The sequence below is a fragment of the Solea senegalensis genome, linkage group LG6 (assembly GCF_019176455.1).
Source record: "Solea senegalensis isolate Sse05_10M linkage group LG6, IFAPA_SoseM_1, whole genome shotgun sequence".
Classification (NCBI taxonomy): Eukaryota; Metazoa; Chordata; class Actinopteri; order Pleuronectiformes; family Soleidae; genus Solea; species Solea senegalensis.
The window spans coordinates 11312794-11331450 of record NC_058026.1 but is presented as its reverse complement, the minus strand read 5'-3'; the positions used below and the strand labels follow the sequence as shown (position 1 = coordinate 11331450).

General features: G+C 37.7%; 3 protein-coding genes across 4 annotated transcripts in view; all 3 read left to right on the top strand.

Annotated features, from left to right (window-relative positions):
• Positions 1–431: 431 nt before the first annotated feature.
• zgc:174863 (uncharacterized protein LOC100136852 homolog) lies at positions 432–9449 on the top strand. 2 transcript variants are annotated; one of them, XM_044029211.1, is made up of 9 exons: positions 432–554; positions 3489–3571; positions 3654–3992; positions 4392–4706; positions 5416–5535; positions 6106–6138; positions 6974–7018; positions 7156–7197; positions 7732–9449. In XM_044029211.1, the coding sequence occupies exons 2-8, from the start codon at positions 3499–3501 to the stop codon at positions 7194–7196; spliced, it is 966 nt and encodes a 321-aa protein (XP_043885146.1). In that variant the 5' UTR covers positions 432–554; positions 3489–3498; the 3' UTR covers position 7197; positions 7732–9449. The 2 variants fall into 2 exon arrangements, with proteins under 2 accessions (XP_043885146.1, XP_043885145.1); XM_044029210.1 differs by lacking the exon at positions 6106–6138 and having other exon boundaries at positions 468–554.
• Positions 9450–10972: 1523 nt separating this feature from the next.
• Positions 10973–15261, top strand: si:rp71-81e14.2 (uncharacterized protein LOC100002239 homolog). The gene is made up of 4 exons (XM_044027704.1): positions 10973–11538; positions 12084–12425; positions 13814–13959; positions 14292–15261. Exons 1-4 carry the CDS (start codon positions 11346–11348, stop codon positions 14385–14387), a joined length of 777 nt encoding a protein of 258 aa, XP_043883639.1. The 5' UTR covers positions 10973–11345; the 3' UTR covers positions 14388–15261.
• A 1919-nt stretch (positions 15262–17180) lies between these two features.
• The window catches only part of sept9b (septin 9b), a 66356-nt gene continuing 64879 nt past the window's right edge, over positions 17181–18657 (top strand). Inside the window, exon 1 of the mRNA XM_044028139.1 lies at positions 17181–17353. Within this exon, the coding sequence (XP_043884074.1) occupies positions 17332–17353 (22 nt within the window). The 5' untranslated portion in view covers positions 17181–17331. The remainder of the gene's footprint in view (positions 17354–18657) is intronic.

Genomic DNA, 18657 nt, shown 5'->3' with positions numbered 1-18657 from the left:
TTACCTTTTACCACATTCATAGCATGTGTTAAGAAATATATTAGTTCAATCTAAAATATTAAATCTTACACCTTACTGTTTAATCTAAATGTTAAGTATACATTTATATCTAAAAGATTTAGAATGTAGATTCTAAATTTGTATTTAAATTTAACATTTAGGTGTAACTTTTAATGTTTAGATTTAAGACTGAAACCAAATATTACTGTTAATGTGGTAAAAGGTTATGTTTAAAAAAAAAAGAAAGAATCCACAACACTTTATAAAAACATGTTGACGTTATATTCAGCTTGAGCCAATTTACAAACGGCACCTCATAAACTTCTTCCACAAATGTAATATCCATATGTGACTATTTAGAGTGGATTTTATCCTTCCATTCTTCCTTGTTGGAGACAGAACGACAGATTAATTGCGTTGACCTAGTTTGGGTTGACGACAGAACCCAGTGTAAGCACGCGTTACACTGTGAAAGTGAAAGTAAGTAAGGAGTCGAAGGACAGAGGAGACATTACTTCATTTCATTCACGGCCGCCTGGTGATGAGCTTATATGGTGAGTTTGACGTTACATTATTGTTACATGACAGTTGGTGACGTTCACAGTATCATATTTTGCTAAGCATACCTTTAATAATTATAATAATAATAATAATAATGGAACTGTAGTAAGTGGCGCCGTTGTCAGCTTGCATGTGCCCTTACTGTAAGAAATGTCCTACTTTAGATAATTAATAAACTGTTATCATGTTGTATTCGTACATGTAGCGAACTGACAGCGGGAAAACTAAGTTATTGTTGTTTACGTATTTACTTCCGGCTGGTTTTTATGTGGCTCGACCATGGATGTATGGGCTCGACTTGGTCCGAAGTGCAACTGCTCCCAGTAAATCCAGCCACTCCAACCACAGTTCCGCTTGTAGCTACTATATGTTTACTTGTCCTATTATTATATACATAAAATACGGTCATTCTCTTTAAAAAATGTAGCCATATTATTAGAAATAACAATACATAATAATACTAAACAATAAATAGGGCTCATGTTTTGTGCTGAGTTTGTATGTTCTCGTTGTGTTCATGTTTACGGCTAAGATAGATTTGGTCCCAGCATTTCAGACGCCTACGTCACCTGTTTGTTTGTTTTTTCTGGGAGCAACTACTGGTGTGCGGACATTAACTACTTCCAGACTGCAGTCTCACTCTTGTCACTGTTCTTGAAAACTAAACCTGTTAATTGTTCTGGTTCCTCTTCTCTGTGACAAAGAAACCATACACACTTTAGACAAAAGACATTCAAGGATTATTTTGAACCCGGACCTTTTCACAATGAGGAAGGAAAGAAGTTGTTTCATAAGGGAACTAAAGGAGTAAATAACACCTAAATTTTTTGTCATGAAAAGGAAGTGGCACTTTGTGCAACAGAGCTCTGTTGACAAAAATAAGGGTAGTAGACAATGCAACACACTTCCAGACACACAAGGGTGCAACAACATTTAAGACTAAGGGGAAGAAAAATCCTTCAATTTAAGTGTTAATGTCAGTTGGAATGAAGTGGCTTAGGGAACTGGGAGTGAAGGTGACACTTTCTGTTTTAAAGGTCTAGTGCATACCAAGTAGGAGGAACTATGTTTGATTGAAAATGATTTGTTTATTTGTTTAGTTTGCCTTACAATACATTAGTTTACTAGTGAAGGACTAGGAAGACATAGTGTTTAAATCCTTAATGGTGTGCATAGGACATCATAGTTCTGTGAAGCGCTTGGTAAAGGGTGGTGTGATTGGCGGATTCTCCCACTTGTTGTAGTGTCACTATTAGATGACACTATTTCTTCCAAATTCTTACACACTGGACCTTTAAAGCTCTCATACTCACTGAGCTGCATTATAGACTACAACCCACCAGAATGTCAGCTACACCATTGTATTGACTGATATCATATTTTGGTAACTAGAATTTTTTTTACATATATAGTTAGACGAACTCCACCACTGCCTGTGTCACTGTTATCTAAGATATTTTAAATAAAAAATGTGGTTAAATTAAATATGTATGTGTTATGTGGTTGTCAAACTGTCTGCAATTTGTTTTGCACATATCTAACTTAGTACAGCATCCTCTGTTATAATAGCTCTCTCCCTCTCGTTCTCCCCCTCTGTTTGCCTCTGTCAGCTGCAAGAAGAGGCAAACAATCCAAAAATAAATCCTTTTTAAAGTTGGAATATATTGGAATATTGCTTGGGCTGTAGTGTCGGCTGTTACAGTGCAGCTCCTCGATCTTGCAGAAGTAAAGCTTTCCCAGTGGTTGGGTAAATGTTGTCATTAGTATCCAGGCAGAAAGTGTAGGGACAGGTTGCGATTGAAGGGCCATGTTAACTTTGGACACTCATAAAATAATAATGTGAACCACACATGGGAGGCGTATTGAGCTATTGCAAAAACATTGTCTATCCATAGGACAGCCAAAGGTTATTTTGAATTGTAATCATGGTTGGTTCACAAAGAAGAACTTCATAAATTAAATTCTGGCATGCTACATGGACCGCAGATGTTTCACCCAGAGATTCAGATGACATCCACCAACACACAGCTGCAGTGGCTTTATTATCCTAGTGTTTTTATGAAGATACTTGTATTGTGCTTGACTTCTTTCACTTTCACTTTTTGATTGTACTTATACACATTTGGGAATTTCCAATCATTCACAAATACTGTGTCTCAGGGGTATTTAACTTCCTTCCACTGCTCCGGATGCAGGCTCCTCTGTGTCTTTAACCCTTCTAATTTACTGGTGTCATGACTTTACTGGTGGTGCTGCACTGATAGTGTGTTAGATTGTCACAAACCAAGTAATCTTTTGATTGTAGGACAGAGCAAGACCCTTAGCTTTAATCGCTTCAACTGATATTTGCCATAGTCAAACCTTTGTTTTCTATTTTCATTTTATTTAAGTAAGGGTTAGGGTTAGGTTAGAAATACATAGTCTTATTTTGGAGTTCCCTTTAAGCTTTGCTTAGTTTATGTTTTAAACAGTGCCCACCTTGTTCCTTACCTTTTGTTTATTGACGTCATCAATGTATTGCCTTCCTGCAAATAAATAATTTTTTTACCATTTTCCATCTGGTGTTATGTTGCTTCCCTTAACCTGTGCGAGCTGTGTCGTAACACCGTTTTGTCTGTATGTATTAATTAGACAAACCGAACATAACCTCTTGTTATCTGGCATTACTGATCCTAACGATTAGCATCCTAGATAACCCATATCACAGACCGTATTATCAACTGCCCCAGTAAATCCTGTGTCTCCTTATGTGCCTACGAGGACACTCGTGTAAAATAATTGTTTTGATTTGTTAAAAACAAACTTTTAATGTCATTTTGGTGACTCTATTTCTGTGCAGACATTATGTCCAATGTGAGTTTAACTGTAAATGTTTGTAAAACACTAACTCACAGCCAAAAATGTTTATTTTTTTACTGTCATTGCAGGTATGACAACATGGCCTTCCCAGTTACCCTCTTCTTGATTACGCTTGTTAACGTATGCGTCATTGCAGAAAATGCACAGAATGGTAAGATCTGGCAGAAACCGTAAGTTTCACCTGTTAAATACTATTTGCACTTATGTTATTGATACATTTTATTCCTCTACAGCATTTGTCAAGGTTGTATGCAAGCCTCAAAACGTGGGACAATATGGCCAGCAGTCTCTGCTAGAATGCGTTGTCCAAACCACCCACGAGGTTGCAGACGCAGAGATCCGAACTGTCTCTTGGAGGAAAGAGGGAGTGGAGAAACCATTATTGGTTTTCTACAAAGGAAAAGTTATGCAGCAGCCGGGCTACAGGATGGCTCAGCCATCCTGGAATAAAAAGGACATGAACGTGTCCCTGCTCATTGCTAATGCTACACTGGCAGATGGTGGAGATTATTCATGCACAGTGATAACAAACTCTGGTGATGGGGAATTCCAGACCAGCCTCAAAGTCACAGGTGAGAGTCACCAGCTAATGGCCGACCATTGTTACTCGGCACAGAGAGCTTCCTGAACTAGTTGTTCCAAACTAAACTGAAAGCATAACTAGTTGTACAGTTCTTTTCTGTTTCTGTGAACATTATTGTTTTAGTTTCACAAAGACTGTTGACTGCATGAAAGATGTAATTGAGGTCTTGGTAGCAGCAAGATTGTTTTGAGAGCATGGGACTTTCCTGTGTCTTAACATATTTTAACTTTCATGGTGACAAATAATCACATCTAGAATTACCAGCTGTTTTAGCCAGCTTGTCAGATATGGTCAACAAATGTGATACTTAATCTGTCGGATTTGGTTCACATCGACTGATGCCACGTTTAGCTCATTGTTCACAGAGGCTTTTCAATTGTCTTTCCAGCCAAATATGGTAAACCTGTTGTACACTCCATCCCTGAGAAAATCACTGGAAATGCAGATGCTGCCCTGGTATGTGACGTGGATGGCGGATACCCAGAAGGTAGAATTCGCTGGTTTGTTGAGGGCAACACGGACTGGACAAAAAGCTCTAAACTGGAGGCACGAAAAGCACAAGGTGGTCTGTTTCACCTCTCCAGCACGTTGACTTTGTCACGTGGATCCATTTTCTCCAAGTATACCTGTGTTGTCTTCAACGCCACTGGAGGCAAAGAGGCTGAGACTATATTCAATTTAGACGACCTGCCAGCATCGGAAGGTGAGTCAAGCATCACACTTGACACCCTTAATGCCTTCTGGCTTATCTTGCTGTACACAATAAAATGTTGTGCAATGATTTCAGCCACAATATAATAATCAACAGTGTTATATACGCATTTTTTTTTTAAGTATTTCTTAACTGTGATGAACCTGAAACTCCAGTCAGTGGTTAGATGTTTTTGTCAGCTCTTGTAAACATTAAGCTGGCGGTCTATATAAACTGCAGTAGTGCACTGGAAAATAATAAACTTCCTCATAGCTACCAGTATCAGGCAGGCTGCAGCATGTCTCTAAACCTGAATCAACCTCCTCTTCAAAAAATCTAAATTGTTGAAATGATCCCTGCAAAGAAAAGAAAACCGATAAGACTAGGTGATGTTGTTTGATCTACTTGTTCTTACGTGTACCTCATATGATAGAAAGTAATTTATCATCAGCTGACTCGGTTCCTATAATGCAAGTGCTGCTTCCTTGGCAAACTTTCTCTTTTGCCCTTCAAAGACATTGATATAAACTATGCAGACTATCCATTGTAATCAGAATGAAAGTGAATGAAAATTGCTGCAGTATCACACTGGGAACTTCCCACCAGACTGTGCATACCTCTTTTTCACAAACACAGACATTTTGACTCCCATCTCTTTCTTTATTTTTACTTGATGCGTTAAAGCATTTAACCATTTGTTATTTCATTCTAATTCATGCAGAGCTAGGAAGTAACGGCTTGGATGCAGCCTCCAAAATCATTGCTCCCGTGGTGGTGATTGGATCGCTGATTGTGGGATTGCTGTTGTTGCTGGTATTCCGTTGTCGAAAGCGATCTCGAGGTGAGCACCTACACAGGCACTTGTTTTGCTTTTTCAGATGGATTTAGAATGTTTTTGAGTAATGATTGGACACATTAAAAGTGCTAATAGAAATGTACAGTTGTAAGTCTAGGATGACCTACCTCCCAATGACAGTGACGCTGAAATTCAAACGCAAGGAAGTCACAAAGAAACAAAAAACAAAGAGGATTTATGGTGTAGCAATAAACTGCCTGATGAATAAAAATAAATAGCATAGCAATACTGCAGCACTTGATATATGATGGAGTCACAACAAGGAAGTTTCAGCTTTTATGCATGTGCATGTTTATGCGTGTACATGAGCACAGGATCTCATGACTGGGTTTCTGTTCACACTATGAGGAAATAGGCAGACAAAAGAAAATATTTAATTGTGGAAAAACCTGACACGCCCAGCAAGAGGCCAAGTTGAGGTTAATTTATTCTTATGTTGGATTTCGACCGTCAGCAGAGTAGAAATACTTTGTTAAGCAGCATTTAACCACATGTCTGACGAGGATTGATGATACATACAGATTAGTGACCATACTCTTACCATTTTCTTGACAGAGGCCCGGAGGCAGTCAACAACTCCCCTTATGAGTATGTGCATCTTTGGACACACTATGCTACTTTAAGGCTATGCATTCACTGTATCTATAGATATATACATGTTCTGTACATTTACTCTCTTGTGGTTGTATGACTGCAAAGTGGGACTGGGACTGATGTGGGATAAACTTATTTCACACTGGAAGCATAGCAGGGAGCCGCCAGCACTGGTTGCAAAAATAACTCGGTTTGGAAGTCGGTGGAAAATGGAAAATTAGTGTATTTCTCACTTGATTTCTCATGACAGTAAATATATCTGCTATTTTGCACAATGGTGAACAGACAATAATAAGAGTGGACACCAGTGTGATTGACAGCTGGTATCACAAATCTTGAGGCTTCACAATGGGAGTTAATTTTGCAACTGGAAGACTATGTCAATTTTTATACTACTATAACTATCAACTATGAGGATTGTTGGTGAGCATTTTAATCAACAGCTTTCTGGAGAAAAAAGCCACAATTGGAAATAACATCAGTAGTCTCAAGTCTCTAGACTCTTGGCTTGTATAGAAAGTATGCTCCTGCCCTGTTGTGAGCTGTTTCCATGAACTGCAGTCACAGTACATGTTTCTAAATGGACCAAGAAAATTCACTGCCCCTTCAGTGATGATCTTGGCATCAGATGTGGTGCTTGGGATCCCTCTAACTTCAACAGTGCTCCAGAATTAGTCATTTTTGACTAATTCTGCTAGCCACCAGTATTTTGATTGAGAGCATTTTTTTTAACTCCTTGGTACCATGGCTTGCTCAATATTGTGATGGTTTTATAGCAACACTTTGTAACCCACATTTAATGTTGACTTCATTGATTTTCTTTGCCCAGGTCCTCATCAGGGTGATAATAGGTTTGAACCAGGTGTTGAAGAAGGTAGGTCACAATGACAAGATTTTCAATCACCATAACTGTGATGAAGTAACTAGTTTATTATTTTTATTATTATTATTAGTATTAGTACTATTATTATTTTTTTACATCCACTCATTATGATGGTGTATCTTTTACAGGTCTTACTCAAGAGATGGATACGAGCCAGAAAAGCAGCTGAGGTAATTGTGGTGCCCTTTAGCCCTATTTGCATGGGGTTAGTATTACACAATTTACTGACATGACAAGGTTCCTTGTGCGGATGAACTCGACGGCAGGGCCCAGTCATCTCCGTACACAAACCGGAAACTGTTCACTGTTTGGCACCAAATGAAATCAAACAAAAAAAAAAAAACATGTACAACTCTTAGCCGTGGATCACTTGCTTTGTACATGGACGTCTTCTTATTGACTGGGAAACCCCGATCCCTTCATATCCATTCACACCTCAGTGTCTGCCGAAATATGCCAGGTAATTTACGTCGGAATTTTTACTTTGCAAGTCGCGGTCGATTCACACGGGATTAAGATCACAGATATCCTCCGCAATGACTACATATTACTAGAGATCCTTAGGTAATACTAATCCCGTGCGAAAAGGGCTTTAGAAAACAATTGAAATAGTATCACCTGTTTTTTGGGGCGGGTTTTTGTATAAGCAGTGGAAAAAGACAATATCCAATATCTAAACACTGTCTTCCATCCTCTCTCTTCAGGATATAATTCACCTGTATGTGCCAGCTTACTGGTAACAACTGAAATCAACACTTCCTTGTTGTTATGAACTCCATTCTGATTATACTCATCCTACTGCAAACCATGTAACCAGGGATAACTTGTATTACTGTGATTGTGAAGTTAACTCTTCTGATATAAATGAAAAATATAAAACAAAGCCATCTGATTCTGTATCAGTGACAATTTTATTAAGCCATGGAATTGAGGCTGAGCTTGACAACATCATCAGCTGCAAGAATGGTAGTTTTAGGATGGAACGGAGTGTCTAAGTCTGTGTTGGTCGTTGTTTTGCCCACACTGACTGTAGGTCGCCACAGACACTTAAACTTTAACTTCTAAAATGATGTAATGATTTACTGTGGATTCATGGTCCAAAAAAAAGGCAGCACGTGCATGTTTGTCTAAATGAAAGTGATGAAGCTTGCTGTTCTGACTGGATGGTTTTTAGTTGTTGTTTTTATATGCCATATGTGCTCAATAATTAACCAAAGATTACTGACATTTTTTCCATGAAAGGCTATTTTTCCTTCTACTGAGATCAAATATAAAGTTGAACTTTAAAATAAATAAATACATTTTGTGTAAGATACTTCTACGAATGATGTGTATATACTCTTAAATAGGTAACACGTGTAGACACAAGTCATCTAGAATGAATATCTTGTGTTGTTCAGCTGAGTCATTGTTAATCACTAGATGGGTCCACTTCCTAAGTAAAGAATCATCACGCTTTAGTGAAATATTGTAATCTTGAGATCACATTGTATATCACCAGCCAGATATTTCACAGGGTTTTCAAGGGTTTTTCCCAGGTCTGTGGTCAATCTAACATCAGCCTCTGCAAATGTCATATCCCTTATTTTAAACCACTGAAAAAGTAGCTGCTTCTTCTTCTTCTTCTTCTTCCTCCTCCGTGTCTCTGACATGATTTACCATTTGACATTTATACTGATATCAAAAAAGTATAAATTAAAATCCATATTTTTAGGCTTTTTGGAATACTTCAGATCTAAGATGTGCTAAAAAAAAGTTTTATTGTGAGCCAAATTTACAACCCCTAAAAATGTCATGACTGTGAGTTATTCATTGACTTAGGGGAGAAAAACAACACTTTTTTTTAGCCTTGTAATTGAAAAAAAACAAAAAAGAAACACAAGACCTGTGAGTAGCCGCCTACTGTTTGTATATAGTGTAATTACAAATATATATAAAAGACTCTGTAAGTGTGTTTTTATAACTAATATGTGAGATGATGAATGTGATGTGATGAAAGCGTTTCTTTCTGAATGAAAGTGTTTGTTTTTGACATGTTCAGTTTTTAAGTTGCTAGTGGATGTTGCTGCGATGTGAGCACACATGTGACGTCTTGGCTGCTTCCTCTGTGGCGCTTGTCAGATTCTCTACTCTCCCTTTTTTCTTTGTCCTCATAAGTTTGTGACACACGTTGTTGTAGATCTAGTTTTTGTTTTGTTTGATGTACTAGTTTTTGTTTTGTCTTCACTCACTGCTGATGGAATGATAAGAATCGTTCCTATCCGTCTTTACTTTCTCTTTTGTTTTGAAAAAAACCCAAAATGTGTAATGTTTTCTTCTCTGCCAATGATGGTTGTACATTTTAAATTTCATCCGCAGTTTAGATGAATATTACTAATTCCTTTTTGTATTATTTGTCATAAAAAAATAATTTTACACTAAACCTGAATGAGTCATTTTAATGACAACCTCTAGTATTATTGGTGTAACATGTAACTCTATATCTATTAGAAATCCTGATGAGCTTGGGCATGAATTTGCAGTTACACGACAGGTCTTGGAGATGGCACATGATAATCATTAAGATGGTGTGATAATAAGGAGGTTGTTCTAGATAAGATACATAAATCAAATATGTACAAGAAACCAAAAATCACTTTCAAATCTCAAATGATCACATGGCCTCTTACTCTATACATATATATACTGTATATACCTATATGTATATATTATATGTATATATATATTAGAAGAGAAGCAGCATTAAAATTCACAAACAGGCATTCAAATCAACACATTATGAGACTCGCAGCTAGAACTGAGATAGTGCAGCTATAATATTATGGTCTGGCAGTGACCACAACAAATACGGAAGCTGACAAGTAGATCGATGCATCAAAAAAAAACAAAACAAGAACAGGCAACCTGAAAAATACAAAAGGTCACCAAACAGCACCACACGGAGGACAAACCTGACAAAAAAGTAACCGTGACTCCATCCAACAGGCCTGCAATAAATCCTGCTCTGATGAAGTTCAGCATTTATTGTTGTTAAGCTGATGATTAAACAATTAAAATTTGTTGGATGTAGTTTGGGGGGTTTCTTCCTACACTCTATGAAGAGAATCATTTAAAAAAATAATGACATAATTACAGAAATACCTCTCTGTATAACACAATACGATTCAAGAACATTTGATGTATCACTATTCTGGACGACTTGAACTCCATTTCTTGCTTCAACTTCATGAGTTTATGCAAGAAATTGAGTTCAAGCCTCCAGAAGTTCTTTCCCTGTGATACGTTCAGCCTGATAATCAGCAGCCTTTGCTCACTCTCTGTAAAGAGAAGAGGGAAGAAATCCTTCGGTGTTCACATGCTACAATAAGTGCGGCATTATAACACTCACGGGACAAAATTGTCAAGTGCCAGGATTTTCTCATTTCAGACGCCCCTGGGGGGCAACCAGTGGAATGCAGTGAGATGTATGAAGTGAAAGTGGAGGATATTTCAAAGTATGCAGATAATGTAGGAATAAATCAAGTGAATGTGAACTTGACTAGGAGGACCCCCCCCCACACACACACACACACAGTCAGAACTTTGGCTGAAAATAATGCAATACAGAAGAAATCTGTAAGTGCAGTGAGGGTTGTTTTTCCACTTTATCTAAGTCTCTGATGTGTTATGGTTAAACTATCCCATCATGTTTATATGTGGAATTGAGTTGGGGCCACACGGTTGGTGTAGCGGTCAGCACTCTTGCCTTTGCAGCAAGAAGACCCGGGTTTGAGCCCTGGTTGGAACAAGGGCCTTTCTGCATGGAGTTTGGGTTTTCTCTGGGTTCTCCACTTCCTCCCACAGTCCAAAACTATGCAATATGGGGATTAGGTAAATTGGACACTCTCAATTGAGTGTGATAGTGAATGGTTGTTTGTCTCTATATGCGGCCCTGTGATGGACCGGTGATCTGTCCAGGGTGGAGGATAAAGCGGTAGCAAATGGACAGATGGAGTTGCAAGTGACACCGCTTCATCTGCCTTGTTGCAGTTGTTGTTTTCGATCATTTCCAGCAGAGGGTGATCTCTCATCACACTGAATCAAAGTCACACACAAATCAAGTGAGTTGGTCGATTAGTGCAGGGGATAATTTCACTTCTTTTTTTAAAAAAAAGATAAAATAATCTGTTGTATGTACAATTCCAATGTGCTACTATACTATACTACTATTTGCTACTGTCTGTCAGTATTAATTGTGAGGCAATGAGTCTATCATGCTTTACCTCTCCTGCAGCTTCGGCATCATAACCCTGTAGTACAGTCTCACAGCTTAAAGGTCATGTCGCTGTGGAAGGACAACAGGAGGAAAATCATTCTGTCTCACAAGTTGTCTTCAAAACCACATCACAATCTACAGGAAGCACATGTTTGCTGTGTGTATTTATGTGACACACACAGAGACAGTATTCATCACTCAGGGATGATGTCTCTGCGTTGGTTTGTACTTTTGCTCTTTGTCTTCACAAATGCAGGTAAGTCCATTAACCCTTAGAACCCAGAGCATTTTGGCTGCTTTTTTCCACGACTATGTTAAAACGTACAATAATGTGCAATATAGAGTGTCTTATATCCTTTTTTTTTTCTTTTATCAGCACAACCTATAGGCCATCTGATGAAAAATGGAATTCATTTTCACCAACTGTATAAACACACCTGAGCTAAAAGTACTAAAAATTGTCTGAGTCAGATTGAATTTGTGAAATTTGGAAACGCGTCACAGTTAAAATTCCGCTTGGCTCGTTTTTACGAACAAAAATAGAAGAAAAACTATTTTGTGTCTTCTGCACAATTATTGCTACTTTATATCACTATTTAAAAAAATGCGATATCATAAACACACATTTTTCTAAAACCAGAATATGTGACACATAAACAAATGACCTTATTACTGCTCTTATTTTAATTGCATTAGAAATAATTTAATATAACCATATTTTTTTATTTCCCTATTAAAACAATGACCATACTTTTATGGTGTTGGAACTGCACTGTAATATAAATATTTCTTTTTTCACAGACAATATTATGTTGTGGCGAGAGTCTGGTGGTAACGTCACCCTAGAGTGTTCTTACACAGAATGTCCCAGAAGCATTGACGGGTGTGTGGGGATGTATTTGTATCATGATTCACGGCAGCAGCAGCAGGAAGAGGTGCTTTACTATCACTCCAGCCCTGCACCTGAAAGAATCACCCCACGGATGAGATACTGGCACAGGGTTGAGAAGAAAGGACAGCTCAAGAACCACACCGTCACCATCAGGGACCTGAACATGGGCGACTCCGGCATCTACAAATGTGTCTACATAAAAAACATCAAAATCCAAGTTACATGCAGTGTCTACACTCTTTTTATAGCAGGTGAGTTTTTCCAGTGTTTCTGTTAATATCAACAGCCTATGTAAACTTAATCTCTGTCTGTCTGTTATCCACTAAATTCTACTTTATACTACAGTTTATTTAGTGCTCACACGGCACCCTTGGTAAATTGCCGTGGGAATAATACACAACTCCTTATATGGCCATCCTGGGGTTGTTTTTATTGGTCACATTTTTCTCCGTCTTCTTATGTGTTGAGTCAAAGTTATGATTCATTTTTTATCGCATTTTTAGTAGTGATATAAAGTCATTGTATATAATTGTGCAGAAGTCAGTGAGTAGTAGAGTGTTTTTCTTTGCTTTTTGTAAAAACGAGCCAAGGGATTTCACAAATTCACATATTACACATTCTTATAGCCTATACAAAGTTTTTTTTCTTTATAAAGAAAACATTTTGAAGATAGTAGTAGAAGGAAAGTCTCATTTTGCAAAATTGTGAAGAAATATGTGTAAAATATACGTTGCTTAATAATCCCAGTCTACTTCCTATCTACCTCTTTTTGACGGTAAAAATCAACACAATTGATGAATTTTCAATGATTTGAATGTAATGTGGTGTGTGCAGGATCAGACACTCTACCATCTCATCTGGGTCTGATCCAGACTACAGATTTGATGGCAAATTAAAATTTACCTTGGCAAGTCACATTTATCAAGTTCAAATGCGTATGATATTGACATTTTACCAGATCAGGATACATTTTTATAAAAAAAAAAATTCACCAACTATATAAACACACCTGAGCAAAAAGTACTCAAAATTTTCAAAATCGTATTTAGAGTTCAAAGTTCACTTGGCTCGTTTTTATGAACAAAAACTACAGAAAAGCTGTCTTTTTTTTTTTTGTGACTATTATTGCTACTTTATATCACGACTAAAAACGTGATATAAAATGAATCGTGACTTTGACTCAACAACAAATAAGAAGACGGAAAAAAACATGCATTTTTAAAAGCCAGAATATGCGACCAATAAACCCCCGCAGGATGTCCATATAAGGAGCTGTGTATTTACCATCAAAATGATAACATTTCAGGTACCAGTAGGTAAAGAATGTTTCATCCTTGGCAGAGTTCTGCACTCTCTGAGTGCTCTTGTGTGATTTTTAAATGCCACCCTAAATGGTTTGGATTTTGGTTTAGTGAGTGAGCTGTTCCATTATTTTGTTGTCAAAGAATTCTACAATTTTTATTAAAAAGTAAATATTGTGATTAAGGTGTTCCCTTGAGCCCTTCTTTTTTCTTTTTCTTTTTTGAGCAGTTCAGACTTATATGCTCACTGTGCGTGGACATTTTATTCTAGCATTTCCCTGAAGTCGGTACAATCCCTTTGCCTCGGCCTATGTTTGTATTATCTTTATTTCTCACAGGAGTAGCACAGTGTCCCACGTCATCAACGTCCAGCCTGACCAAACTGGACATGGTTTATAAACGTCCTGATCCACTGTTAGTCGTTCTTGCCACCTGTGCTGTCACCTTATTTACCACCTTGTTCTTCATGCTGCTGATTTTGAGGGTGAGTTCCGGCCTCTGTGTTCACTCTGTGTTCATGTGAAGTCTCATGTGTTGAGGTTTGTCGCACTGTTCATCTGCTCTTTTATCAGTCTATCACACCCATTTCCTCCCAAACCATCGACGTGTACGACGTTGAACATCTTAACACTCCTTATCTCAAAATAATTATTAAAGTAATATATTATTATTTGATTGTGCTTAAATACACAACCATTGAAGACTGGTCATATGAATACACATCTAAATGAGATGTATGATTAAAACCATCTTATGACACATCAACTGTATGTTCCTGCTGTACAGATAATGACAAGAATATTTTACAACCAACAGGTGAAACGATGGACTCAGAAGACAAGAAGACGCGCTCCCCCCATTGAAAATGTGTATGAAATTATGAACAAGAGCCCTGTAGCTGCTCCAGAGTAGCCGCCGTCTTGTGCCGAGCACATTATCTGCTGGGTACAATTTTCCTCTTGACTGTTTTTTAAACTTTTTTGCTGGACCAATTGTAAGTAAGCTTATTTGAGACGGAGTGTATAATAAACGGTACATAATACAAATGAACACAACAAAACCTCCCCAAAAGGATCCGATGCCACACATTTCTGGTGCGTTTTGACGTCATTTGAGCAGTTCCTGTGTTTGACTGCGGTAAAGTCTCCAAAAATGATCTTAGTGAGTCTACATTTGCGCTTTCCCCGGAGAGACAACTGAGCTTATTAAAGTGAGTACTAAAAAGTAAATGAACATGCAGGATGTTTGTGTAGGAGAGCAGACTTTAAACGACAGGGCTTGTGGTCACAAACCCTGTGATCTATGAAGGGGCCTGGGTCGGTGCACGTCTCAGTCAACGTGGGAGCAAAGAAACAAAACTAGATCTGAGTGACATAGATACAAGTAATAAGTGATGGCAAACACAACGCAGCGTTTCATCGGCAGCGACACTGATGATGGTTAAAGAAAGTCTTAATGATGTAACTCTGTGTAATATATACTAAATGTGGTTTTTATTCTTTTCTATGATATATTCCTTTGCTTTTGTTTGTTTACAATATATTATCGGGTTATGGCTGCAAATTGTGCAGATATTATGATATATTCATTTCATTTTCATTTGTGTCTTTAAACATTACTACCACTGAGAAACCTGTTTGTCAGTAAGGGACAGGAAATCAATGGAACCACAGTGTTTAGAAAAACAAGGTTGGGCAGCCGCAAACAACAACAGTTTAAATATACTGCTAAAGAATTAAGGGGAACACCTTCTGTAAGTCACAAATAAAGTGCTTACTGATATTAACTGTATTATTCAACAGCCGTCAGTGGGAAACAGAATCTTTTCTCAGACGATTTAGCTTGAGAGTTAAAAAAAAAAATGTTTGTACTGGAATAATCGAACAAACTATTTCATTTCATTATTTAGACATCTTACATCTTATAAAACATACTGTTGAATATGTTTTATCTTCTTTTGTCCAGCAGTGTGTGTTTCACACCTGACTGCACAGCTGCATGTAGGTGAGAGACATGCAACCACAAGCCAACCACACACACACACACACACACACACACACTCCTTTTTGTGGTAGAAATGATGAATACATCAATGAGCCAATTTAAGATCTTAAAGAAAAGTGAATTGTTGTAAGTCACTGTTAGTTGTAAGTCAGAGTTGTCATGGCTTTCCTTTTTTGTAGCCGATGTTAACTATAGTTATCTCAGTACATGCTAAACTAATCTAAACTGATCTTTACCAGTGCTGTACTGTAGATAAAAAAAATGTCCTTATCAGAGGCAGAAGCTTTACAAAAACATTGGCACAACACACTGTTGTGGTTACACAGAGTATATTGTATATCTATATATATCCCAGTCTATATACTATATTTAGGATATATGCAATACATTTGTATAATCATATGTTAAACTGAAGAGCCTTCAAATAAATATTTATGTTGGCTGCTATAACTGCTAAAGTGCTATTTCATCCTCCTCTGCACAAGAAACAGTCAAATCTATAGTTTATAGTAGATTGGATTCCTTTATTTGTCATTGTACAAAATATCCAACAGCCTTTTTCACACTTATGTAAAACGGATCTCCAATAAAAAAAAAATAGGTGCTTTAAAAGTAAAAATAAATAAATGCTTTAAAAGCTGAAGAATAAAAGAACACAACACTTTTCATTCACACTAAAGACACCACACAACCACACTGTAATATTGTGGTATTTCCTGTCTCATGTTTAACCAGAAGAGGGCAGCATTGGACTGAAACATGTGAAACTGAAAGTGAGACATCTGCATCACATGCCTTCAGTGAAACAGGTGCGGCTTTTAAACAGCACAGTTTCAGCCACTGGTTTGTCACGTTTGGCTAAATAAGATATTGAAAAGATCTCAAGTGTACAGTTGAAAACTAAACTCATAATATGGAAACAAAGGTTTATTATAATGCAAGTGTTAAAGTGATCTGTTGGGGTTTCATTTGTATAATTCATTTCACTTAACCTTTTAGCAGAGGTGAAAAGAGTACTGAAATACTCTACTCAAGTAAAAGTACCACTATTTTGATAAGATTTTACTTAAGCACTGGTCCTTAATTGACGCCAAGTCTTCTGTCCTCATCATTCACTGACAAAGTGAATTATTTATTGAATTCTTTTTTTAATTCAGGCCATTTTTACTTCCCAAAAAACCCATACTTGAATAAAAGTAAAATTACATAAACAATTTACAGCAATTTAATAAAAGTCTTAAGTCTTATGACTCATTTAAATATTTGAGCAATTCTCAAGTTGAAATAGTTTCATTTCTTTAAGTGGTTAAAGAAGTGTTTAAATATTTCATCGAATCATCTGCGACAAAACTGATCTAAGTGTTAACAAGAAAGAAGTGAGGTCACCATAATTGACCCACGATGTCTACGTGCCAGTTGCTGCCTTGTGATTGGCTGATGGGATATGTGCGTTAAAAACAGGTGTATCTAATATGCACCAGGTGTAACTAGGTGGCTGCTGAGTGTTTTTATAGATGTTTTAAGCTTCCATAGTGTTCAGCGTGACGACTCTCGGCCACTCGCTCATGCGAGACAATCGCATCAAGTTCTCCATGTGCGCTCGCACGCGTCTGTTGTTATTATGGTCGCGCGCACTGACTCTCAGCATCCCAGTGGATCACACGCGGTATCTGCGTCTGCGCTGTGCCATCACGCGCCGCGAGGGCGAAGTTGCTGCACACAAGCGCAAATGCAGGGAGACTGAGACGCCAGTCAAATTCAGTTTTCAGACAGACAGACGGACTTTCCCCCGAGTTTCCTGTGCGGACTGAAACTGCTTTCACCGACCGAGAAACCGCAGGAAACACGGAGCATGAAGAGGACTCCAAACCCAGGTACAGAGACAGAGACAGACACATAATGCTGGATTCCACCTTGTATTTGACTTAGAAATGAAATCACATCTAAACTAAACGTCTGAATATAAAACGTGACCTACTGTTGGCACAGAGTGAATATCTGTATCCTTTATTTAGGGACATTGACACTGTTACAGCAGCAAAGACAGTAAAGATAAAGATAATAAATAGTAAACATGCATGACCAAATATATCACCAGAATATACACAGTATGGACTTGATATTTAAAGTACAATAAATCTGCCTCCTGTGAAAACTCTGTAGCTGACTTTGCTCGGCCTTTTTACGCCACTGTATTGTAACGTTGGTGATAATGGTGTGACTGTAGGACACATATTTTAACTTTGAGCTTGAAAACAACTTGCCACGAAATCTTCACAAACATCTTCAGTTGTAAGATTGAAGGGGCTCTGAATGGAGACATGCATGATATACAAAAACGTTTGTTTTGAAACAAATATGCTTCAGCAAAGTGCGCGGAATTGGCTCCTTACTTTCAGTTTAATTTATCCTCATTTCTGTGTCTCAAGTGTCCAGTGTGTAAGGATGAGTGAGATCTAATAGCAAACTTTAACAAAGAAGGATTTGTCTGTTCACCTCTCCCTTTTCTAAAGCACGTCAGGGAACTACGGTGGCCTTCACATACCAGGAGGAATGTCATTTTTCATTGTTATTTTTTGAATAACAAATGTAAAACGCACACTCTGGCTGGTTGGTCCATGCAGGCTACTGTAGAAACATGATGCTACAACTCCACAGCCTCTATAAACCAAGGCCCTTACCTAAAGCACAATTACAAAAACTATATGATTTATTTTAAAGCAATTCTACTCTATATTAAACACTCTTAAGTGTTACACACTGGACCTTTTAAGTCACTCCTCATGTCCTTGTCTCAAGTCTTTGTTTGAGTTATTGCTCTGTTGGGTTTCTGCAATCTTTTTTTGCACCATCTATTTTTAACTATCACAAAACACGGTAGCAGAGTTTGAGTGCCTTGAGCAATCAACACTTCTCCTTTTATGGACTAGAAATGGATGAATGGTCACACATGGAGATGGGATGCTAAAGGAAGCTTATCATTCTGCTGGGTTGTATTTGTGCAGATCCTCACTGTTGCTCTCGTAGATTAGCAGGTGAATAGATGAATGTTACTGCTAAGTATTTTAGCTCCAAGTCTTTTAGGAATTTTCTTTTAGACTGTCTGACGTGTTTTTGTTGAACTCAGCATCTTGACCTGAAGGTGTCAGATTATTTGTTGGACTGCAGTATTGAAGAT

Excerpts from the sequence above, each read along its gene's own strand:
- zgc:174863 (XM_044029211.1), top strand. The coding sequence starts at position 3,499 with ATGGCCTTCCCAGTTACCCTCTTCTTGATTACGCTTGTTAACGTATGC. Across the intron at positions 3,572-3,653 it reads TGCAGAAAATGCACAGAATG|CATTTGTCAAGGTTGTATGC; the intron begins GTAAGATCTGGC and ends ATTCCTCTACAG. Across the intron at positions 4,707-5,415 it reads CGACCTGCCAGCATCGGAAG|AGCTAGGAAGTAACGGCTTG; the intron begins GTGAGTCAAGCA and ends TAATTCATGCAG.
- si:rp71-81e14.2 (XM_044027704.1), top strand. The coding sequence starts at position 11,346 with ATGTCGCTGTGGAAGGACAACAGGAGGAAAATCATTCTGTCTCACAAG. Across the intron at positions 11,539-12,083 it reads CTTTGTCTTCACAAATGCAG|ACAATATTATGTTGTGGCGA; the intron begins GTAAGTCCATTA and ends CTTTTTTCACAG. Across the intron at positions 13,960-14,291 it reads TCATGCTGCTGATTTTGAGG|GTGAAACGATGGACTCAGAA; the intron begins GTGAGTTCCGGC and ends TACAACCAACAG.